Source organism: Bidens hawaiensis, unplaced genomic scaffold, assembly GCF_021521415.1.
Source record: "Bidens hawaiensis isolate Kalapana, Puna unplaced genomic scaffold, B.hawaiensis_p1.1 tig00010811_1, whole genome shotgun sequence".
NCBI lineage: Eukaryota > Viridiplantae > Streptophyta > Magnoliopsida > Asterales > Asteraceae > Bidens > Bidens hawaiensis.
This window is the reverse complement of record NW_027491833.1, coordinates 63,749-89,895: the sequence shown is the minus strand read 5'-3', so window position 1 is coordinate 89,895 and position 26,147 is coordinate 63,749. Positions and strand designations below refer to the sequence as shown.

The 26,147-nt window shown below is 36.9% G+C and overlaps 1 protein-coding gene and 1 pseudogene across 2 annotated transcripts; one reads left to right on the top strand and one right to left on the bottom strand.

Moving 5' to 3' along the window:
• Positions 1–10,867: 10,867 nt before the first annotated feature.
• Positions 10,868–13,785, bottom strand: LOC143536483 (ABC transporter G family member 1-like; annotated as a pseudogene). The gene is made up of 6 exons (XR_013135894.1): positions 13,436–13,785; positions 12,884–12,963; positions 11,637–12,101; positions 11,477–11,563; positions 11,182–11,298; positions 10,868–11,089 (listed from the first exon to the last, which is right to left on the bottom strand). The product of XR_013135894.1 is annotated as an ABC transporter G family member 1-like (transcript).
• A 5,471-nt stretch (positions 13,786–19,256) lies between these two features.
• LOC143536482 (uncharacterized) lies at positions 19,257–19,895 on the top strand. Its single transcript, XM_077030463.1, has one exon. It carries the CDS (start codon positions 19,257–19,259, stop codon positions 19,893–19,895), a length of 639 nt encoding a protein of 212 aa, XP_076886578.1.
• The last annotated feature ends 6,252 nt before the right edge of the window (positions 19,896–26,147 follow it).

The window sequence follows — 26,147 nt, the reverse complement described above, 5'->3', positions numbered from 1 at the left end:
AATCCCCCACATGAATGGAGGTCGAAACAACATTATTTCGATTAGATTTCAGCAGTTGAATCTTGCATACAATAGGTAGGTGTTATCCTTTGAACCTTTGCTTATGAAGCATACTTAGCCCGCTGGCTCTGAGTAGACGGTGATGTCTTTGAACTCGTCTGCCGTTTGTGTAGACGACAATACACTTCACACAGGACTCTCCCTGACAAAGTCAAGTCCTCATAGTTATGTTTGTTATGGTCATGAACATGCGCCTGGTTCTGCAAGAGCTATTAAGTATTGTGCCCAACAACACCATTCAAAGCGACCTCACTTCTCTCTCACATAGGTGATTCACCATGTATGACTACCTTGGTCGAATCATTAAAAGCCATATGCTTAGCCTCACACTTGTCACTTTTAGGAATGGACTAGGAAGGTTACCTTGCTACGTGGTAAACTCCCTCTTAAAATTGTAGGGTTATCCCCCCCCCCCCCACAGTGACCGCACTAATTCATACAATTAGGTTTTCCTATTGAACTCAACTTTTGGGATCTCCAGTCTGTTGAGTTAGGTTTTATGACAAACTGAAAATTTTCTTGCTTTTTCAGACACCCATCGCGACTTGACTCAAATTTTCGGGACGAAAATTCTTTCAACATGGGAATGATGTGACACTCGTCAATTTCAGGTTAACTCTGTTAATTCAAACTCCGTCAATTCAAACTTAAGATCACTGGATCTATAACGCACATCTCATTACATTTAAACTATGGTTTTAAATGACGCTTGACAATCACTACACATGTAGTCTTTCGGATTGCACCGAAACGCACACGAGTCGACTCAAACCATTGGTGAACAAACAACAAATATCAAAACAATAAATACTTGATAAGTATGTGTTATAATCTATATGTTACTTGATATGTATCTGAAATACTAAACACAAGAGGCAAGGGTTATTATTTTGCACTAGAAAGTGAATGACTAAAAGGTTAGGGGGTGAAGTGTAACATAAGATAATGCTTAAACATATTATTACACAACCCTAATCTCCTCCCACCCATTCTCACGGCTGCTCTCCCTCCCCTCTCTCCCTTTGGCGATCGTAAACCCACACACACACACACAAAAGATAATTTTCAAGCTTGTTGTGAAGAATTGAAGGTTCAAGAAGCTAACTAGGTAATAGAAACACCATATCTAATTTATTCTATCATTTAATTGTATGATTAAACCTGTAATCATAAACACTAAGTGTTAAATATGTTGTTTGTTGATGATTTAGGGTTACATGCATGATTGTTAGTTCATAGGTTAATTGTTTATTGAGTTTTGATGAAAACTGATGCTGGACAGATTATTGAATTCGTGTTTGGACGACTGTAACTAGATGTTAATGTTATGTTTTGATTCGATTGTTGATTCTATAATATACTAGGTCTAGTCTAGTTTCTGAAAAGTCTGAGTTTGTAATTTTTGGACGTATAAAAGTTTGTTTTTATTATTTTACAAAACTGTTGTGCAAGGCTGATTTGGGAGACCTGCTGTTAGGCTGTTTTGCGACTAAGATATCTCATAAACTACAAGACCAAATGGGTTGGTTCCACTTCTGGAAGAAAATAAATTGGGTTAGGAACCTAACCCAATTGGTCTTGCATCAATTGGATTTTTCATTTAATGGAAATAACAAATAACATTCTGTTGCGCACGATTTTGACTGCTGTGAGTTTACTGTAATGTTTTGGTTATTGTGAGAAATCTATGTGGAATAAAAATACAATAAAAATAGTTCTGGAAACCTAACTCATTTTTTCTTTTGTGAAGATTTTTGGTGAATTAATTGATATATTATGATCTGTTGGATAGAGTAATCTTTCAAGTAGAAATCTGTCTTGATAAAACTAGCTGCTGAACTATGTGAAAATACATGAAACGTGCTTGTTGTTAGATATTGCTATGTTTTTGACTAAATTGCCCTTGTGGGGAATGATTGCTAGTAATGTACAATGTTAATACTTGATACTTATGTAGTTGTTTACACATGAAACGTGTCACCAATGTGTTTGTCGAGTCACACAAAATTCACAAACGAAACACGAAACGTATCTCATGCATAGGTATTATGTGCCGAGTCTAGAGACTCAATAATAATTCCAACACTTAGAAAATCTCATTCTTGTTTTAGAACGCTAGTGAGGATTTTCTGTGACGCACATCTCTCGATTGACTTGTTTTGAATTCTTCGCAAACAGTGAGTTTCACGTTCCCCTTTTACTATTTTAAACGCTTTTACTTGGGGGAGAATACATACTCCAAAACGCTTTAGATTTTGTTATTAATTATATATCACTTGTAAGGCTAAGTGGCAAACGAACCAACTAAAGTCCTTCATAACATCGAACCGTTTAGTATTTGTATAATAGCGAGTCACTGTTGAGTAGTACTACTGGGTTTGACAAACCCCACCCAACGCTAAACTCGACTGGAGGTCTAGTGGGTGTAATTTTGGTTAACACATTTTCCATGATCGTGGTAGACATGGTGGCAAGGCAATTGATAAACAGTCAGCTTCGGTGTTGAACACTTAGTAATACTTGTTTTATAGGCTAGCTACCTATCGATATATAATTGACATAACATTATCTGGTAACGCAAACGCAAAATGTAAACGCAAACGCAAACGCTTTATTTATATAAACTTGTGAACCCACCAACCCTGTGTTGACACTTTTAGTATGTTATTCTCAGGTAGCCGAGGCGGGCGCGCGGGTATAGGAACATGCATTTCATTGAACTCTATCATTTTTGCAAACTTGTTTTTAAACTATTATTTATTGGGTTTTAAGTCTCCTGCGTGACGCAACACTTGGTTTACGAATTTACGCTTCCGCACTTATTTAAACTTAAATGTTTTTGTGGTTTGAAAACTTTATTTATGGTGTTTGATTATAACTAATGATTCCGATCCTGTTAGTTCACACCCTCTGACGGTAAAACTCCGTTAGTGGATTTTGAGGGTGTGACAGGTTTCCTTCGCATGAACTTTAATTTTTCAAGGGCTTCAGTCCCATTCCCATGGACGACTTCTGAACTAACTCTCTACTTAGGCCTTTTGTTAGCGGATCCGCAATATTATCCTTTGACTTCACGTAGTCAACAGTGATAATTCCAGTAGATATTAGTTGTCGTACCGTATTATGTCTACGTCTAATTCCAGTAGATATTAGATGTTATTCGCGTAACCGGCGAATATGTATTGGAATATAGCTGAAACACATAGAGTCATAGACACGTGCATGTAGTTAGTGAATCACGTGTTCCACGAGTTTGGATCATTATTTGACAATTACCTTAGATTTGAATTAATTAACTTCATAACTCCTAGAAGAAGTATTGGAATATAATTCAAAATTCAAAAGCTGCATCCGGTAAAGTTGCATTAGACCTAATGCAACCTTGTTTAGGTATCACAACTGTTTCTTTCAAACGCAATGTTTCTAAAAGGTTGCAATTGAAAAAACAGTTGCGTTATCTAACAAAAAGGTTGCATTAGGTTTAATGCAACTTCACATTATGCAACTTTTTTTTGTGAAATAAAGGTTGCTTTAGGCCAATTATTTTGTCGTAGCCTGGTCATCCTATTGTCGGGTTCTTTAGGGTTGTTTTCAATATAGTTTATCTCTTTTTTCAGTTGTTATGTTTGTTCAACTTTTTTAGTATGTTAACGTTGTAATCCTTTGGCTATTTAAAGCCCTCCTGGTTATCAGTAAAGTATTAACCTTTCAGCAACTCACTTGTTCTTTACTTCTATAATATTGTTCTTTGTTCTTTATATAAAGTGTGATCTGATCCAACAAAGTGGTTTCAGAGCCATACATGATGCTTTGATCCGAAGACTCTTGCTGATACAATCGAAATCCCTCATTCCATCGATCATATGGCCACTACATCAGCATCCGCAAATGTTCTAATGACTCCACTTCCCATCTTCAAATGTGAGGGGTATGAGTTCTGGAGTATACGCATGAAGAGTCTCCTAATCTCACATGACTTGTGGGATACAGTAGCGAGTGGGTTCAGGGAGAATGACAATGATTGACCACGGTTAAAGGAGAACATAAAGAAATATGTGAAGGCCATCTAATTGATTCAGTAGACTGTTCATGATGAGGTGTTTTCTCGTATAGATGTTGTCTCAACCTCACAACAAGCATGGACTCTCCTTCAGACTGAGTATCAGGGAGATTCAAAAGTGAAGACGGTGAAACTTCAAGGGTTATGTTGTGAGTTCAAAACTCTACAAATGAAAAAAGGCGCATGCATCGCAGATTTCTTATCCAAAGCCAAGAAAAATGTGAATCAGAAGAGAGCTTATGGGGAAATTGTGTCGGATCAGTTTATAGTAGAAAAGGTGTCGAGAAGTTTGCCACCACGATGGGATCATGTAGTCACGACTACAGAATAATTCAAGGACCTCTCTAAGTTGTCCTTTGTTCAGTTAATGGAATCTCTACAAGCACATGAGGTTTGGGTTAATAGAAAAATTGATCAAGGTCAGATTGAAGAAGAGAGTGCTTTTCAGGCTAGAGAAGATAATGGTGGCTACAGATGTAGAGGCGGTCCACCCAACAGAAGTCGAAATCGTGGTCGAGGGAGAGGCCGAGGAAGGTCCCAAGTTCAATGTCACAATTGCTACATATATGGTCACGTACAAGGTAACTATTGGAGTGAACCACAAGCAAATGCTGCCCTTGAAGACAACGATGGTGAGGAAGGAGTGTTACATATGGCTATGCAAGATGAGGGTGAATCTTCTCATGCAAATGAAACGGGTCGTGAATCAGAAACTCATGTGTTGTTTCTGGACAGTGGGTGTTCGAACTATATGACTGGGCAATTTCCAATATTGATCAAGTCTTTGGATGACACCAAGGTTAATGTACGAATGGGAAATGGCAAGACTATTTGTAACATCCCCAAAATTTTGGTCCAAATTTGACAATTTAGTAAAGTTGAAGGATCAAAATTATTCTCTAAAATAAGTAATGAGAAAATTTAAATAAAGAAAATAAAATCATTTTATAAGGAAATAAAAATATTCCATAAAGAAAGTCATCCAATGTTAAGGATATGAAATAAGGAAATTCCATCCCACATGGAAATATGGAAGGAAGTGGAAGCATTCCACATGGGCATAAATAAGGAAGTTAAAACCCATCCACATGAAAAGTGAGAAAGATTTGGAAGCTCTTTATAAAGAGATAAAATTCAATAGTAATATTCTTTTATGCATAGCATGCACCCAGTGGTCCTAGCGGAGGGTGCAGAGCACCTGATGCGCACGCGCACGGGCTCAGACGAAGGGCGTTGGGCGATGGGCGCAATGTGGCGCTTTGATGGTGCACGCTCGCATCGCCGCGAGCCGCTTGAGAGCCGCCTTAGTATTTTTGGAAAATGGTAGTAAGACCCAAACATGAGAAGTTACCTAAGACAAACGATCAACAGTGAAATATTGAATTCAGGAAGACATCGCGATACGCGATGGACCTTGATTACTCAGCAGGACACGTGTCAGCATGTAGTATGGCGGCGGATAATATACGGCGCCGCGATACGCGACGACCAAGGAAGAGGGACCATCATGTATCGCAATGGAGCCCAATTTCAGCTATAAATAGGGGGGGGGGTTCACGGCACTTTACATCTCACACCAAAACTTTCTCTCTCTAAGATATTTTCTCTCACTACCTCGGTTTTCGTGCCTGATCCGACAATCGTCACCTCGTAAACCGTGCCATATACCGATGATACCTCGAAGTGCGTGCCACCATAAAATAACCCGACATTCTATCTCGAAGTATGTGCACGATACAATGACCACCATTTGCCACCTCGTTTTGCATGAAAATTATTTGAGACATTTTGTTTTTATGGTATTCATTGTATGTAATCGATTACTTATAATTTGTCAAAACCTGATGAAACTTGATGGGTTTTGTGTCACACCCCAACTTAGAAGTGTGACCAATCTGATACCCGTTTTGTAAATATATAAGAGTTTAAGGCTGTAAAGCGATATCCTTGATCTAAATATTAATATATTTCAAAAGAGTGGAATTAAACACCCGTTAGTTGTTACAAAAGCGTTTAAACATAAAAACCAAATTTACATTATTTTAATAATAAAACTTCATATGAACCATCAGATCGTTTAATGGCTATACTCCATCTCCAAACATCTACTCCTGATTACCTATAAAAACAATTATAAAATACGCCAGCAACACATGCTAGTGAATACATCGACACAAAATATTTTAATATTTAATTATCCCCTTGAGGCATCGTAGTCCTTAGCCCAACGTGGCTTAGGAAATAATCAAGTTCTAAAAGTCTGAATAACTATTACAAACTCCAGCTCAACTCGAAACCGCTCAACGACACCACAACGTTCGAGATCGTAGTCACTACCTATATACACAAGATTATCCCCACTCGAACATCGTTGGTCAGGCCCAACATGGCAGAGGGAAAATCAGGCGTGGTACAGTGTGCCCAATCCAGAAAAACGTATACGATAGCCTGAGGGCTAGCGATTGCCTTTGTTTATAAAGTTTTAGGGATATATAATCCCATGTAAACATTTAAGGACACCATTTTATAAAGTTGTAAAGAGTTTGGACGTATGCACCTTTGTTTTGATTAGTGTGTCTCACTGATGTACTCTTCTTGTTACCTCGGACCTATAGTACGAGACTAACCTTTTATAAATATTAGATCAACGATCTAGTTTTAGACCTTTAGTCTATTTGCATAATCATTACCTTAATAATCATTTCTTTTTTATAAAATACTTGGACCTTTAGTCCAAGAGGTTTCATCATTTAAATACTACGTTTCTTCTTCATGAAGAAACATATATATACTATGTTTCTTCTTTCTTAAGAAACATTATAAAATCTTTATAACCATAAAGATATAATATTTTATCTATATCTTTGTTTTATGAAAACTATATTTCACTCATTAGTTGATCAAGGTATAGACTATACCCCCGACTAGGGTCTAAGTCATATATAATAAAAAAAATGGGCAGAACCCCTACCCTGTATGGCTAGTTTATATGAAATGCCTTGGCTTGACGTGGGCATAACTTTTACTTGTCGGTGGGTAATCGAAGGAATAAACGAACAATACTCCTACTCTTTGCACGTACTTCGAGAAACGAACTTCGTAACGTCGAAATCGTGGCACATATTTTGAGATAATGTGTGAGATTAAAGTGTGATGGGATGAATGGGACATCACCCCATGGCTGCTTATTTATAGGCACAAATTGTGTTCCTTCATATCGCGCGAAGGGCTTCCATCATGTCCGCCTTTAATATCTTGTCCTTCGCGTATCGCAAAGTACTCTTTCGCGTCCCGCGAAGTAGTCTATAGGTATGATGTGTCATCCACTAAGCTTGCCATGTGTCACCACGTTGTGACACGTGTCCTATGACGTGTTGCCACGTGTCGTTACCTGGCACGGTTACTTCCTGACCACTTCGTGTAGCGGGAAGCATTTCATTTTAGTTCCTTTGCGTCGCGCGAAGTGACCAAGATTCCAGAATATTCATTTTAATCATTTGAGTTTGATGACTTGTTACTTCTTGGTCTTGCTTCTATTTTCCAAAAATACTAAGGCAACTCTCAAGCGTGCGAAGTGCAAAGTGCACCATCAACACCCGTGCTCGTCGGCTGCTTCGCATCCTCCGTTAGGACATTGGGTGCATGCTTGACATATAATAATATTACTATGGAAACTTCTCTCTTTATAAAGAACTTCCAAGTTTTTCTTACTTTCCATGTGGGATGGATTTGTAACAACTCAGTTTTTCCAATTTTATATTACCCCACCTGTTTTTATATTCGGGAAATTTTTCCAAGAAAATATCGCGTTATTCGAGTTAGTATTATTTTTTTAATATTTGTTATTATAATTATTTAATATATTAAAACAACTTTCAAAGATATTCAATTTTAACCCTAAACTATGATTTAACCCTATTTTGATTCCACCTCTATAATCCAAGGGCCTATGTGCAAATTATGAATATTATGATCCATTAACTCATCTATCCATTTACCAAACCTGTTTATCTGTATCCATATTCATACCGTATACCCGTTTTGTATCTTGGACCACAATCATCGACGTAAACATGGAAATTGGATCAATAATCTTATTCTTCATTCCTATTTCGACCTTACCGACAATGTTAATTAGGAATATAGGATCTACTTGATGCGTGTTGCTTATTAAACCTAGTCGTCTAAAACCCGTTTATCAATATACATGATAACAATCATTCGAATTCAATTCATCGCACACACACGACCCTCTTAACATCACGAATCTTACCCCAACAATAATAGAGTAACTCAGATTGCTTATGCTTGTTCTTAATCAACCTAGCGCCGACATACATCGTTCCAATTGGTCGTCAAATCAATGTAGTACAAGGTAGTATGTTATATGGTTTTGCTCGTCATAGATTTCTATTCAATAGCCCTAATATCAATCGACCAATCACTTAACGATTTGGCCGATTGATGATCTAGGGTTCATATGAAATTTTCGAGTTCTTGCATCTTCTGGTTATATATTTTAGTTTCTAACTATTACCTGTGTTAGCCACTGGCTCAATAGGCCAATGCATAGTGCGTTAAGACTTGAGCTGCCGGGGGCGCATGTTCGAACACCCCCAGCCCCCTTTATTTTCAGAAACAATTTTTAATTATTATTTAATCATATTAAAACACCAATTAATATTATAAATATTTAAAAACTCATAATTAATTTGTATTTTTATTAAAACCGACATTTAAACTAGTCGTATTCCGAATCTTAGTTAAAACTATATAGATATGTATATATTTATATATAGATGTATATATAATAGTTATTGGTAATTGTTAATGGTTTAAACAATAAGGATTTTAAAAAAAGTTTTTGGTTTTGTTTAATAATTAATTATTATTGATATAAAAGATAAATAAACTTTATTTTACTAAACGACATCGATAAATTGTCATTTTCGGTCTTTTCATAAAACTATGTATGTATATATATATTAGAATAAATAAAGTTTTTTAACAAATATAAATGTATATAAATATATTAAATGTATTTTTAATTTAAAAGAAATAGTTAAAACAAATTAATCTTTTTATATAAACTATAAAATCTTTATAATTATATATTTAAGTATTTTTTTATGTATTTTATATAATTAAAATCATATTATTTATGTTAAAACTTTGATAAATAAAAGTGATATTTCAAAATAGTAAAAGTAATAAATCTATGTATATTTAATTTTCGCAAAAAAACACACCATATCGTCATCAAAATTCCCGAATCTCTATTTAGTTTAGTTATGTTATTTAAATTATATTTATTTCCGCAACTATTATTTATTAGGATATCTCGTCGGTAATTCCCGAATAGCTTGATCTACCTCTTTTTCTTAACGAATCGTTATTTCTTGCTTAATTGTTAAGGTGAGTATTTCACTCCTCTATTTTACCAATTTTAATCTTTTGGAGACATATGAGTATTTATAGTACTTTCTTATAATAAGTATTATCCACATTAGCAAATGTTATCATTATGTGTATACCAGTTTATGCCTAACTTGCTATTTGCTTATTTGTTTTATTTTACCGCATTCGGAGAGGTCCATCATAATAGTATGATCATACGACCGCCGTAGTGGCCGGCGTCCAATCACATGACAATGGTTTCATCGAAAACTCACTTTGGTAACCAATGCCCAATTCGCATGACAACGGTTTAGCCATTTCTTTATTATTTGATTGAATTGTGTACATGCTATGGTTTAATTGTTATCTCACATGAACAATTTGCATTTTCGTTATATATTATATTATATCTCACTATACTGGTGTTTTACTCACTCAACCTCGTGTTGACAAAATCCATTTTTTTTCTACGCCTATGCAGGTTTAGATTTAATTGATTGAAAGCTTTGGACGAGATTGAACTGATGCATTAAGTTAAAGGAATATTATCAACACAACTTATCAAGACTAAAATTTTAAACTTATTTATTTTATTTTGATGATTTGTAATTGTCTTGTGGAATTGTTTGAATATTTAATTGAAATTAATAGATATTGACATTTTAAAATTATTACATGATAGTACATTGAGAGCTATGAGCAATCAGCGGACGCCCCGACATTTCTGCCTTAGGTTGGGGTGTGATAGGATTTATCTCTCCTATTTATACCCATGTGAAAGACTTTAATTTTCTTCCTTCTTTCCATGTGTGATGGATTCATTTTTCTTATTTCCTTAACATAGGATGCTTCCAACTTTATAATACATATATATATATATATATATATATATCATTATTTCGTTACCATATTTATTAAAATATTTTTGGGTTCTTTGACTTTTAAAATTAACATTTTTAACTCAAAATAAATATGGAATTCACTAGTAGAAAACATGTCCTTTTCCTACAAACATTCACACGACAAGTAATTCCAACATATTTCAAACGAATTTTCAAAAAAATAATAATAATAAGCTCTAATTTTCCTACAATATTGCAACAAAATAGTAACAATAGGATTTTTGTTGGAAAATTGTTGCTAACTTTCCAACAAACTTCCAAAAAAAAGTATTTATCAACTATTTCTTTTGTTTTTTTATGTTTGTATAAACTAACCCCAAATGAAAAATAAACCAGAAAACAGCTTTTGTAGGAAAGTTGTAGAAAGTTTGCAACAATGTATAATTGTAGCAATTTTGTAAGAAAAGTTGTTGCAAACGTTTGAAAACAATTTTCAAGCATGTGATTTCTAACACCACCTTTTATTGGAAAATTGTTGGAAAGTGGGTTTTCCAACAATAAATCCGTAACCAAGATCGTAGTAAATTGTCCCCACGGAAAAACCTAAAGCGATATATATACCAAGGCGTAGCCAATAGTATCCTATATCGCGATACATGTTTATGAACGATCTTTTTCACTGTGTAACGAAGCTAGCTTTCAAGTGTCCTTTTTCAGCCATCCCTCTTTCCTATAGATTTCAAAAATGTGATTATCCACTAATGTATTCAAATATTCAATATAGACCTTGATTATATAAGAACTAGTGAGATGATCATGTACTTGTTCACATATAGTAGCTATTTCACTTTTGACATCCATATATATCTCAGATGACTTGTAGGATTCCGAAAGTACATCGACTACTTTCTTACCAGCTAAATGTCCATTAGCATGGTCCTAAACGTGGGAAAAAGGAAATAGTTAGTACGTTGATCAAACATATTCAATAAGAAGAAAAGTCGATAAAGGGTGTTACAATTATATGCCAATGTAACATGAGCGACGGTGTTAATATATGAAATTCATCAAAAGAGCTAGCTAAGTTAACCGACTAAATTGAATAATTAGGACCTACCTCATCAAAGTCTGTGTTGATAGTTATGAGGAAGTGATCCGCAGGATTTTGTAGATCGGGACAAGGAAAACCATTTGCTGCAAAAAACTGTTTATAACAAAATTTTTATAATTTTGTGATGATCTTAAGTCTCATGATCATGATAAGATGGAGAGGTTACCTGATTAGCTTTAAATGTTGGACCGAAATATACTGTTTTCCCCAAAGAGAGAAGACAAAGATTATTAAAAAGCCCAAAAACTTGGCTACCAGGTTGATGGATAGCGTCTAAAACCGTCATCCCATATTGTCGAGTGAGCTTAACAATCTGGTTCATGACATAATATGACGCTGCACTGTCAAGACCACTCGTAGGCTCATCAAGCAAGAGAAGTTTAGGGTGTGTTAAAAGTTCTATACAAACGCTTAGACGTTGTTTTTGGCCACCGCTAAGTCCTTTGATTCCCCAGCCACCTATTCTTGTGTTCATGGAATCTTGGAGTCCCATATCTTTTATAATTTTATCAGCTCTTTCCCTCTTCTGGGATCTTGGCATAGACTTAGGTAGTTGTAGTTCAGCTGAGTAGTATAGTGTTTCTTTAACCGTTAAAGTCCATGTTAAAGCTTTTTCTTGAGTCATATAAGCCTACACCAATATTAAAGAACACTTAAGAGTTCACATTCTAAATATTCAAGAAAAATTATCCGATTCTAGAATAAAAATGTAACCTTGTGTAACATCTTGCCTCTAGTATCAACTAATAATGTCCGTTTGGACCACGATGGGTTTACGAATATGGTTTTGGTTGCCCGAGTAGAGACTTCCTAGGAGTTGATCAGTTCTAGTCCTGCTAGCACTCGAGCAACTTAACTAAGGAACTCTTGATGAGGAACTAATCCAACAGTTGGCAGACTCTTATATGGATCAATATTTCGTGCAAGATTTGTAGCATTCAAAACCTTTCAAAAATAAGATGGTGCGCAAGATTCTAGTTGTCACCCGTAATTTAGGCTGTCATTTACTGTTTTGTTTGTGATTTATTTTATCGTTTGTAATTTCGAAATTTTGGTATACCTGCCAAAATTAGAAATCCCCATATGAAGGGCCTATTGTAATGTTTTATTCATTCACATATTAATCAAAAACCAATTATTCTTGAGAACACGTTCTCTGCTTATTTTATCGCTTCCGTTCTGCGTGAACTCTACATTTAACCACAACTATTTCACTAAAAAACAAGCCGGTGAGGCGGTGATACTTCATATGACAGGTTTTCCTAATGAACCCATCGCCTCTTTTGTCTATGGTGAATGTGTGATTTATGTAGTGTATTATACCTTACGCGTAGAGTTTTCCTTTCTTGTACTCGAATACTATTAATAAATAAATAAATACAAATATGACTCACTAATGAGTTAAGCACATACCATAGTGCCATATGTGAGTCTTTGCTTACTTCCGTTTATTAGAATGTGTCCTGTGTTCCTTACGTTTGATGCCAACCGTCCTGCGGTTGTAAACAACAAAGATCTGAAACCATAGTTGCATGCATTTTGAAGGCTTAAATTTAAAAACAATATTACACAAATAGTTTTGCAGAACTTCAAATTTCAAAATAACATCCATAACAAAAAAAAAAATTGTTGCAAACTTCCCGTCGTTACAAAGGGAGAGGAGATACCTGCAAAAGTTCTTACATTCTCTAACTAACTCCGACACCCGTATATTTTTAAAACTCCCCGCCATTACAAATAGAGGTACCCCTTTTGGAAAAAAAATCTTTTCAGCTCCCAAGTGATTAAACCTTTAATTTAGATCCCTTTGAAAAAAAGGTTTAACAAAAAGAATTCAAATGACTTTACTATATAAGATATTTTCAAAATTTAGTAACCATGGTGTAAAGTAACCATATGGGTTTAAACAACTTTTAGAAAAAAAAAATGAGGCAATTTTAAAGAGTCAAATGGTTAACTACATACCACCCAAACAATCAAGTAGAGTAGATTTGCCATAACCCGAAGGACCCATAATAGCCACAATCTCTCCTGGTTTGGCATAACCGGTGGCACCACAAAGTATGATTTTACATGCATCTTTTTCATTATAGCTCGAAACCGAAACTCCAAGCTCATTCCATGTCAAATGGGCTCCGGTCCTTTGCTTCATCACAAGGGACTCGGAATCAACCATTTCCATTTCTCCTTTTCCTACCCAAGAGTGAGTCGATTTGGAGTGGTTCAAAATGGTGGGAAGACTAGGGAAGATATATATAGCAAGAACATTACAATGGTTATTTTATGAATTTGTGTTTATATTTAATGTCCTTTGTTTACATTCGTGACACATGGGAGAGAATCAGAGAAATGCATGCATCATAATAATTATAAACCTAAACAAATTAATTTGATTGGTATTTATACCAAAATGAGAACAAGAGCCAAGCTGAAATAGAAACTTTTTTTATCCTTTAAAGTGGAATATTATCTTGATAACAGTTTATGAATTCTCAGCCATTCACAAAAAAAATATATAATAAGAAATAAAATCTGTTTATTATGCACGTTTTAAATAAAAGAGAGATCGACTGTCATGTTCTGTGACCTTACCTGTATTTCTTTATGTTTGCATCACAAGAATCATACCCAAGGGAATACCATAAAATTTCGATAACGCGAAAAAGAAAACACAAGGCTCTAATCATCTCTGGATTTAGATTTCTCTCTTTCTGTTCTCCTTTACTTTACTTTACTGCTAGTTGGTATATGAGCAACTAAGATATATATGATATAACAAAGTAAATGGAAGCAAAGGATTCACTTTCAATTGAGTAATTGATTTCAGAAAAAAAAATATGCATCACATATATAAACCTCTTAAATAGAAACATAATCAAACGACAGTGGCGTAGCCACATACACTTCATCGGGTTTGGGCTCAATTTTCGGTTTTATGCGTAACATATAGGTACGATTTAACAAGAGAATTCATTCTTTTTCGGCGAGCGAACCCACTATCGCTTTAAAAAAAAATATTCGAACCCATTGATTATGAAAAATGTAGTTAAACGAAATTCTAGTAATAAATTTCTTTTATAAAATATAAAAAGTTTTTAAAAAAAGTATAAAAGTTAGTAACAAACATTATAAATGGGTCAATAATATAACCCATATATGATATGTATATTATAAAAAAGCCCAAAATTATTAATAGAATGGGTTAATAAGCCCAACCCAATTAAGTTTAAACATAATACCTAATTAAAAATTAAATAAAAAAGCGAAAAACAACGACAGATCAATTTATTTTCTATCAACCAGGTCTAGACTATCGCCTCATTCACCAGTTCGGGCCCGAAAACAGCAATGATGTACTTTTGTTATGATAGTGATATTATGTTTTATTTATTTGGCCACATGACCAACCCGACACATCCGGGACAAAAATCGCGAGAACAACGACTCATTCCATAAGACCAATGGCGAAGCTTGGATGAAATCACCATGGGGCCATGCTCCATATGTATAAAAATTTTCAGTGACCGGGGGAGTACTCAAACTATTCGGACGATAACGGTACGCCCTTGCATAACTGCATAAGACTCGGACACTTGGTAAATCACAATTGACCTAACAACTCAAATTCGAAAATAGAACTGAAACAGATAGAGTCATAGACACATGCATGTAGTTAGTGAATCACGTGTTCCATGAGTTTGGATCATTATTTGACAATTACCCTAGATTTGAATTAATTAACTTCATAACTCCATAAGTATTGGAATATAATTCAATATTCAAAAGCTGCATCAGGTGAAGTTTCATTAGACCTAATGCAACCCCTTTTAGGTATCACAACTGTTTCTTTCAAATGCAATGTTTCTAAAAAGTTGTATTTGAATGAAACAGTTGCGTTATCTAACAAAAAGGTTGCATTTGGTCTAATGCAACTTCATCTAATGCAACTTTTTTTTTGTGAAATAAGGCCAATTATTTTGTTGTAGTCTGGTCATCCTATTATCCGGTTCTTTAGGGTTGTTTTCAATATAGTTTCTCTTTTTTCAGTTGTTATGTTTGTTCAACTTTTTCAATATGTTAATGTTGTAATCCTTTGGCTATTTGGCTATTTAAAGCCTACCTGGTTATCAGTAAAGTATTAACCTTTCAGCAACTCACTTGTTCTTTACTTCTATAATATTGCTCTTTTTTCTTTATATAAAGTGTGATCTGATCTAGCAAAGTGGTTTCAGAGCCATACTTGGTGCTTTGATCCGAAGACTCTTGCTGATATAATCGAAATCCCTCCTTCCATCATCAGCATCCGCAAATGTTTCAATGACTCCACTCCCCATCTTCAAAGGTGAGGGGTATGAGTTCTAGAGTATACGCATGAAGAGTCTCCTAATCTCACATGATTTGTGGGATACAGTAGCGAGTGGGTTCAGCGAGAATGACAATGATCGACCACGGTCAAAGGAGGACATAAAGAAATACGTGAAGGCCCTCTAATTGATTCAGCAGACTGTTCATGATGAGGTGTTTTCTCGTATAGATGTTGTCTCAACCTCACGACAAGCATGGACTCTCCTTCAGACCGAGTATCAGGGAGATTCAAAAGTGAAGACGTTGAAACTTTAAGGGTTACGTTGTGAATTCGAAACTCTACAGATGAAAGAAGGCGAAGGTATTGCAGATTTCTTATCCAAAGTCATGAAAAATGTGAATAAGAAGAGAGCTTATGGGGAAATTGTGTCGGATCAATTTATAGTAGAAAAAGGTATTGAGAAGTTTTCCACCACGATGGGATCATGTAGTCACGACTATAGAAGAATCCAAGGACCTCTCACAATTGTCCTTTGTTCAGTTAATGGGATCTTTACAAGCACATGAGGTTCGGGTTAATAGAAAAATTGATCAAGGTCAGATTGAAGAAGAGAGTGCTTTTCAGGCTAGAGAAGATAATGGTGGCTACCGAGGTAGAGGCAGTCCATCCAACAGAAGTCGAAGTCCTGGTCGAGGGAGAGGCCGAGGAAGGTCCCAAGTTCAATGTCACAATTGCTACATATATGGTCATGTACAAGCTAACTGTGGGAGTGAACCACAAGCAAATGCTGCCATTGAAGACAAAGATGATGAGGAAGGAGTGTTACATATGGCTACGCAAGATGAGGGTGGATCTTCTCATGCATATGAAACGAGTTGTGAATCAGAAACTCATGTGTTGTTTGCAGATAGTGGGTGTTCGAACCATATGACTGGGCAACTTCCATTGATCAAGTCTTTGGATGACACCAAGGTTAATGTACGAATGGGAAATGGCAAGGCTATTCGTGTGGAAGGGAAATGAGTTGTCAAGTTGGAAGTAACAGAGGGCAAGTACAAACATCTGAAAGATGTGCAATTCTCACCCGAATTAGTGTATAACCTGCTTAGTGTAGGGCTGCTTATGAAGTCAGGCTTTTCATTGTTGTTTGATGATGACGCATGTGGAGTCACACATAAAAGATCAGGGGAACAAGTGTGTAAGGTGCCTATGTCAAGTAACAATACGTTTCTGCTCAATATAACACGAACCAAATGTATAGCCTTAGAGTATCTTCTTTGGCATTTTCGGTATGGTCATTTGCATGAACTTGGATTGCAAACACCCAGTAGCAAGAACCTAGTGCACGGGCTACCAAAGATAAAGTCATCGGCTGTATGTTAAGGGTGTGCCTTAGGAAAACAAACACGTAAACCATTTCCTACACAAGCATGGAGATCTTCTAAAGCATTGGAGCTGGTCCATTCATATGTGTGTGGACCAATGCCACACAAATCCCTTGGAGGTAGCTCGTATTTTTTATTGTTTATCGATGACTTCAGCAGGATGACTTGGATGTATTTCTTGCACTCAAAGTCACTAGTATTTGAAAAGTTTAGAATATCGAAGGCTCGGGTTGAAAAAGAATCGTGAATGAAGATCATGTCATTGAGAAGTGATATTGGAGGTGAGTTTTGTTCTCATGAATTCATGGAGTTTTGTAGAAAGCATGGAATTCGAAGAAACCTTACTATCCCCTACACACCCGAGCAAAATGGAATGTCTGAGCGGAAGAATAGAACGGTATATGAGATGGCCATGAGCATGGTTCATGAAAAGCATCTAAGCAAATCGTTTTGGGGGTGAAGTAGTGGCAACGGCTGTGTATTTACGTAATAACGTCACACCATCAAAATCTGTTGCTGGTGTAACTCCGTATCAGATACGGTACAATTAAAAACTAGCAGTCCATCATCTTAAGGTCTTTGGAAGTGTTACCTATGGCCTAACACCTAAGTAACATAGAAAGAAATTGGATCCAAAGTCAAGTAAGTGCATTTGTATTGGTTATTCTTCAATTCCCAAAGCTTACATGTTACATGACCTGATTAAGAGAAAGATTATTACTACTCGAGATGTGATATTTGACGAACAGTCAAGATGGAACATTGGAAATGTAGATGACAAGTTTGGGCTCCCTGCTGACCATGTGTAGTGCCAGAAGCCAACACTGAAGAGAGCAGGGTTGAAGCTGAGACCAAGCTGCACTATGAAGGTGAGAATGCGGTTGGTCAAGAAGAGGAGGTAACCACCAACTCCATGTTGGATGACTCTGATGACAGAGGGCTAGAATCAAAAACACCTAAGGTACGATCTTTGCATGATTTTTATGCTAACACCATGCCCATCGAACCACCTGATCTTAGCACGTGCCAACTAGCCCTATTCCTAATGGAACCAACCTCATTTAACGAAGCGTTGGGGTATGATGAATGGGTGAAAGCAATGAAGGCCGAGTTACAGGCCTTGAAATATCATCATACTTGGACTTTGACAGATCTGCCACAAATAAGGCCATAGAATTAAAGTGGGTATATATGTTAGTGTAATCTTGCGTAAGTGCGGGGACCTAGTTGTCGTACTTACAAACCTAGGGGGTTATTGAGTTAGTTTTCCTCCTATTCTTGTCTAACAAGTAATTGTATGGTTATAAATAGGGGTTATTTGTAATCAAGTAATAACAACTTATTAATCAATACAATAAAGGTTTAGACTTGAATCTTATTGTCTTTAATTGGTATCAGAGCTACGGTTGAGGTTCAAAAATCACCGGCGAGGATTACCGATCAACGAAGGTCAGGCAAGTAAGGACGGTGAAAACCGCAAGAGCTTGCGACAGCTGCGATCGGAAATCAAGAAGCGGCGATAGAAGAACAAGATTCAAGCGACCAAGGTTTAATTGGCGGTGAGTAATATTCTTCGATCAAGAAACAAATTCCGGCAAGGAAGGTAGTCACCTGAGATTACAAGCCTTGCGACGAGTTGTAAGGCATCGAGGAGCAAGTAGCCGCAGCCAATATCAAGATTCAATCAAACTGATTTCTGGGCAGCCTTGAATCATGTAAGTATTCATCAGTTATTACTTCAAGATTAGCAAGAGGCCCCTGCAAAAAACGTGAACAACCCCGGTTAGTCGGTTACGGCGAAAGGTTTTTATTTGTCGTGTTTCTTTTTAGTTGTTTGGTAAATTGGAAGAGTTACCTGGAAGTTTGGGATATTTATTTGGTCAAAGGGTTATTTTAGTTGGTAGTTTTCAAGAATAATTAATTCAAATACACCCAAAGAACCAAAAGAAAATTTTGTGGAAGCGTTCAATTTTCAGAAAGTCTCCCAAGAGTTAATTAATTGACCAGACAAGTTTATTTTGAAACTCTTCACGGGTTCACCAATATTGAGTCCAGATTTCAATCAAATACCAACGATCAAGAAAAGGAAGAAAAGATGGGAGACAAGCCAAATAATCAATTCGGTTTTCCCAAAGAACCAAGTTCTCTCTCGATTCAGTTTCCGATTCTTACGTCCACTAATTATACGATTTGGACGGTTAAAATCAAGGCCATCTTCAAGGTTCAAGGGTTGTTGGAGGCTATCGAACCAAGAACGGGAACGGTGGTTGACCCCAAGATAGATGGGTTGGCGATTGTGTATCTTTATCAAGGCATGCCGGAGGCTTTGGTGATGCAAGTGGCTCACCTTTCCACCGCTAAAGAGATATGGGATGCACTTAAAACTCGTTTCGTTGGGGTTGATAGGGTTCGAGAAGCATGCATTGAGTCTCTTCAACATGAGTTCGATGTACTCAAGATGAAAGAAACGGACACGATAGATGACTTCTCGACCAAGATAAGCCAAATAGCTTCCAAAGCAAGCAATCTTGGAGAACCGTTTGAAGAAAAGACCCTTGTGAGAAAGCTTTTGAAGTCCGTTCCGAGAAATAGGTATATAGCGATTATTGCTACTATTGAACAATTTGCCGATATAAAGACCATGACGTTCCATGAAGCCGTTGGACGCCTAAAAGCGTTTGAGGAACGATCTGGAGATGAAGACAAACCCGTTTCTGGTAAGCAAGTGTTTTGAAAGAGATATTCAGAGGATCGGTTTTTATTATTCATTGGTTGTGTATAAACATGACAACAAGAGCCTTTATATATAGGCTTTACACATAATGCTATAAAAGGAAAAATACAATCAATCGTGGCTGAAAATAATCGTGTGAGCTGTCTTTGACTATTGATAAATATGGAGATGATGTTTATTGACAATTGACTGATCCATAATTTACTCCAAAGAATATATTTTCCTTTTAACACTCCCCCTCAAGTTGAATAGTAGCGTTGCCAAAATTCAACTTGTTTAAAAATTTAGTGAAGATTCTTCCATTTGTGGCTTTGGTTAGGATGTCGGCTAGCTGATCTTCTGATCGGACAAAGGGAAGTTCGATTATTTTAGTTTCCAATTTTTCTTTAATGAAATTTCTGTCTACTTCCACATGTTTGGTTCGATCGTGTTGTACTGGATTTGCAGAAATTTAAATAGCGGCTTTATTGTCACACATAATTCTACTAGCTTTATCTTGTAGAAAACCAATCTCAGTTAAAAGTTTCCGTATCCAGAGCACCTCTTCTAGACCTCTTTCTATCCCTCTGAACTCAGCTTCAGCACTCGAAAGAGCAACCACCTTTTGTTTCTTACTTCTCCATGTAACAAGATTCCCTCCGACTATGGTGAAGTATCCAGAGGTCGACCTTCTAGTTTCTTTGTCTCCTGCCCAATCTGCATCAGTGTACAATTGAATATCTAGATGCCCATTTGACTTAAACAACACTCCATGACCAGTTGTTCCTTTAAGATACCTTATTATTCTTTGAACTGCTTCCATATGGGAAACTTCTGGTTGATGCATGAACTGACTCACCACACTTACAGCATAAGCTATGTCAGGGCGAGTATGTGAGAGATATATTAGTTTTCCCACCATTCGTTGGTATCTTTCTTTGTTTGCTAGTTGGCTCCATTTTCCCTCTGAAGTTTAAGATTTGCCATCATTGATGTATCTGCTGGGTTGCAATCAATCATCCCTGTCTCTGCGAGTAGGTCAAGAATATATTTCTTTTGACAAATGAATATTCATTGTTTAGACCTAAGAACTTCAATACCAAGAAAGTATTTAAGTCTACCCAAGTCTTTCATTTCAAATTCAGTTGCCAGGTTTTCTTTTAGCTTCTTTATTTCTTCTTTATCGTTCCCAGTGATAATCATGTCGTCAACATAAATGATCAATCATGTTATTAATTTATCGTTTCGTTTAAGAAACAGAGTATGATCTTAGTTACTTTGTTTAGAGCCATATTTTTTCATAGCCAGAGTAAACCTTCCAAACCATGCTCGTGGAGATTGTTTCAACCCATAGGGTGATTTCTTTAAATGACAGACTTCACCCATTTTAAAATCTTCTGTGAATCCGGGCGGTGCCTCCATATAAACTTCTTCATTCAGTTCTCCATGTAAAAAGGCATTTTTGACGTCGAGTTGGTGGAGAGGCCAATCTTTATTTGCTGCTATTGAGAAAAGGACCCTAATTGTATCAATTTTAGAAACCGGAGAAAAGGTCTCGGAATAATCGACTCCATATGTTTGAGTGTACCCTTTTGCAACTAATCGAGCTTTGTACCTTTCAATAGTACCATCCGGTTTATGTTTTATAGTAAAAACCCAACGACACCCTACTTGTCTCTTTCCCGACGGAAGTATACATTTCTCCCATGTTTCGTTTCTCTTTAGTGCATCCATTTATGCTTTCATTGCGTCTTTCCAATTTCTTGACTCTAAGGCTTGTTTAACAGTAGTTGGAGTTCCTTCAGAATATAAAGTGGATATAAAGGCCTTGGCCTCTTTTGAAAAATTTCCTATTAAAACATTTGCCATAGGATATTTGGAATTTCGAGCTTCTTTCTCCGGAGAGTATCTTTTCGGAGGAACTCCTCTATTAGATCTTGGTGGAAGAACATATTTTTCTATTGTCTCTGTTGTTTGTTCGTCAACCGTTCGTGTTTCATTTTGTTCATCCTGTAACGACTCAATTTGTTCTGTTACATCTTCATGATAATCTTGATTACCATTATTAGATGAATCAAAATCAGAATTAGCTTGAGTAGTTTGATAGTTGCTTACCTCAGGCACCAAGTTTGGAAGATCATGTTCAGTGAGACTGACTGTTGGTGTTGTAGATTGTGAAGAAGATGACTCAGCTTGGGTACTGTGATTAACTTCTTCCGATGATGGTATCCATCTTAGCCAACTCAATGTGTCGTTACTTTCTTTCTCCCCCTGACCAGTGTGTTGGGTATTATAGAAGTATTCAATTTCAAGAAAATCACAATTTATTGTAGTAAATATGTGACGTTTCTTTGGACTGTAACACCGATAACCTTTTTGGTTCACACTGTATCCCAAAAATACACATTTTTCAGCGCATGGATCAAGTTTGGTACGCTCAGTCTTAGGTATGTGGACAAAAACCGAACATCCAAATACACGAGGTTCAAGGGTAAGGATAGAAGGTATTTTAGTAAATTCAGATAGGACTTGAAGAGGGGTTTTAAATTTGAGGATCATGGTTGGAAGTCAATTTATAAGGTATGTGGCTGTGGCAAGAGCTTCAGGCCAAAAATTTGTAGGAACTTGAGACTCAAGTAAAATAGCTCGTGTTATTTCAAGAAGAATGCGATCTTTCCGTTCAGTGACACCATTTTGTTCAGGTGTATGTCGACAAGAAGTTTGATGAATCATCCCTTCTTTCTGAAAGAATTGTTTCATAGAATTGTTCACGAATTCTCCTCCGTTGTCAAATCGAAAGATTTTGATTTGTTTTTGAAATTGGGTTTTTATCATGGTATAAAACAAAACGAATTTATCAAACACTTCAGACTTGTGTTTCAAGAAGTAAATCCAAGACATGCGAGTACAATAGGCAATGAATAGAAGAAAATATCGAAAGCCTTGCCCCCCGATAACTTTTGCAGGACCCCACACATCGGAATGGATTAAATCAAATGGATTACTAACTCTAGTATTATTTGGTTTAAAACTAGTCCGGTGGCTTTTAGCCAAAACACAAGTCTCACAATTCAACAATTTATTTGAAGGAAAGAGTTTAGGAAATAAATAATGTAAATAACCGGTAGATGGGTGCCCAAGCCTTCTATGCCATAACCATGCTTCTCTATGTACTGTTCCATGATCCAACATTACAGTACCTTGCCGAGTCACTTCATCTACATAATATAGTCCTTGTCGTTCAGTGCCACGTCCAATGATCATTCCCGTCCTGATGTCCTGTAATATACAGAAGGTAGGATGCATTAGAAGTGTACAATTCAATTCTTTTGTTACATGACTGATCGACAATAACTTGTGTGACAAGGATGGTATATAAAGACAGTTTGGTAATCTCAATGTTGGTGACAACTCTATTTACCCCCTCCTACCACTGGCATAATACCCCTGTTTGCAGTTTGAATATGTGTTTTTTATGGATTTGACATGAAGCAAATGTCAGATGAATCAAAAGTCATAGTGTCTGTGGCACCACAATCGAATATCCAAGAATTGGAGTATTCATCTTTAGTTTCCATATTAGCCATTCCGTATTTACTTGTGGTACCCCAAACTTTGCATTTAATAAAACATTTGTTTTAACATTAGAGACTTTGGGGGGACTTATTGCCAAGTTTGAATTAAAAGGGTTAGAAGAGAAATTAGATTTTGAAGGGACTGAAGATAAATCTTCAACCCTTCTACCTGTACCATCGACACCCCAAATTGATCAGTTGCAATTTCCCCAAATCCTCCTATATGATTATCGGTGTCGTTGTTGGTAGCCTTAGGGTTGCTCGCTGTGACCGATGTCTCTCCTTCTTTCTTCCCTTTCTTGTGACCATCACTCCACCATTCCGGATAACCCACAATCTTAAAACACTGATCTTTAGTGTGTTTGTTCATACCGCAATGGGTTCATTTTAACTTGGATTTGTCAACTCGGAGTGAGGATCCTCTCAATTTGGTACTCGGGTCAGTCCGACGTTGTCCTCGTGTGACGTAGCGCTCCGTCAGTGACCTCAGAGGCAGCCAAGCCGGCGGCGATGCCGTGTGACGGTGAAGGGACAGACCCGAGGATGCTTTGGTGTGCGATTTCTTTTCGAACCGCTGCATATGCACCTTCTGCTGTTGGTAGTGGATCCCATCTGAGTATCTCCCTCTTAATGGGATCAAACTGTCGATCCAAAGCATTTAAGAACTGGAATAGCTTCTGTTCAGATCTGATGTTATTGTAAGTGGTGATGTCAGTGGTGCATGTCATTGGGTTTGGTCCCGTCGCTCGATTTCACCCAGATTCCTTGCATCACAATCCAGAAATCTTCGAGGGGTATGCCATTTTGTTTAAATTCGTTTGCCTTGACATGTAAATCAAATGTCTGCAACTTATCTTTTCCACTACAATAAGTGACCACCAGAGCGTCCCATAGTGTTTTCGCGGTGGGAAACTCGGTGAGGTTGCTGGCCAAAGATGGTTCGATGTTTTGAATAAGCCATGAAAAAACCACCAAGTCATCTTGCTCCCAGCCTTCGTATTTTTCGTTTGAGGGATTTGGTGGGTTTTCTGATAGATGACTTAATAATACTTTTGATTTTCCTCCGATGGCTACACGAATCATTCTTGACCAGAGGGCATAATTTTGGCTATTCAGTTTAATACTGATAGTTAAGCTGTCGGAAAGTTTGTGGTTTGAGGTTTGAGTATTGAGGCTGTTTTTTAGTATATTGGCTATCTGGATAGAAAGGTTATTGTCGGTTAGGTTGCTGTCTTCGGACATGGCGACCGTGTGGTTTGGAAGGAGGTAGATGATGAGCAAAGAGTATAGGGATCTCTTACTGCTTTGATACCATGTTTTGAAAGAGATATTCAGAGGATCGGTTTTTATTATTCATTGGTTGTGTATAAACAAGACAATAAGAGCCTTTATATATAGGCTTTACACATAATGCTATAAAAGGAAAAATACAATCAATCGTGGCTGAAAATAATCGTGTGAGCTGTCTTTGACTATTGATAAATATGGAGATGATGTTTATTGACAATTGACTGATCCATAATTTACTCCAAAGAATATATTTTCCTTTTAAAAGCAAGAACAACTTCTATATACATATGAAGAATGGAAAGCTAAAAGCAATCAAGAAAGGCGTCATGGAAAAGGAAAGATGGAACCGAATCAAGTCAAAAGAACAAGGGAAAGGGAAAGGTTGTGGATCAGGAAAAGAAAGAACCCCGGGTGAAGAAGGATCGGTCAAAGATTAAATGTTATCGGTGTGATGAACTAGGGCACTTTGCCACGTCATATCCTAACCGAAAAAAGGAGACGAACGATCAAAGTAACCTCGCTCAAGATGGCGGACCGATTCTAAACATGATGACGGTAGCTTGGAGCAAGGAAGATGTCGTTTTTCTAAAAGAAGACCGGGTTGATCCAAAGCAATATGCTTCAACCCCATGTGATAAAAACACATGGATTCTTGATAAAGAGGCGAGTAACCACATGACGGGAAATCCGGAATGGTTTTCTAACATCGATCGTAACAAGACCGGTATAGTAAGTTTCGGTGATGGTTCGTGTGTCGAAATCGAAGGTCGGGGCACGATAGTAGTAGAAGGTCAAAGGGGAGAACAACGAGCCATGAATGACGTTTATTTTATTCCATCTCTCAAAAATAATATTATAAGTCTCGGGCAGTTAGACGAAGGAGGATGCAAGATCGGGATCCAAGATGGTATCTTATGGATATTCGAACAAGATGGAAGACTTCTAATCAAGGTACCTCTTTCCTTTAACCGGGTTTATAAAATTAATTTAAAGATCGTTTCTCCAGTTTGCTTACAAGTTAATTTGCATAATGTTGCATGGATATGGCATGCTCGATTGGGACATTTGATTTTCGATGCCCTTCGGGGTCTCTCGAAACTCGCGGATGGAGTGCCAAGAATCGAACACCCGATGCAAATTTGTGATGCATGTATGTTAGGCAAACAACAAGATCGGATATCCCGAAAGAATCTAATTATCGTGCAAAGATACCGCTCGAGCTCGTTTATGCCGATGTTTGTGGCGCGATTACTCCCGAGACACATGGTGGCAAACGATACTTTTTATTAGTTGTTGACGACTACACTCACTATATGTGGGTTTTCACGATAAAGACGAAAGATCAAGTTGCGGGTTTACTCATTGATTTCATGAAAAGGGTGGAAAACGAAACGGGCAAGAAACTCAA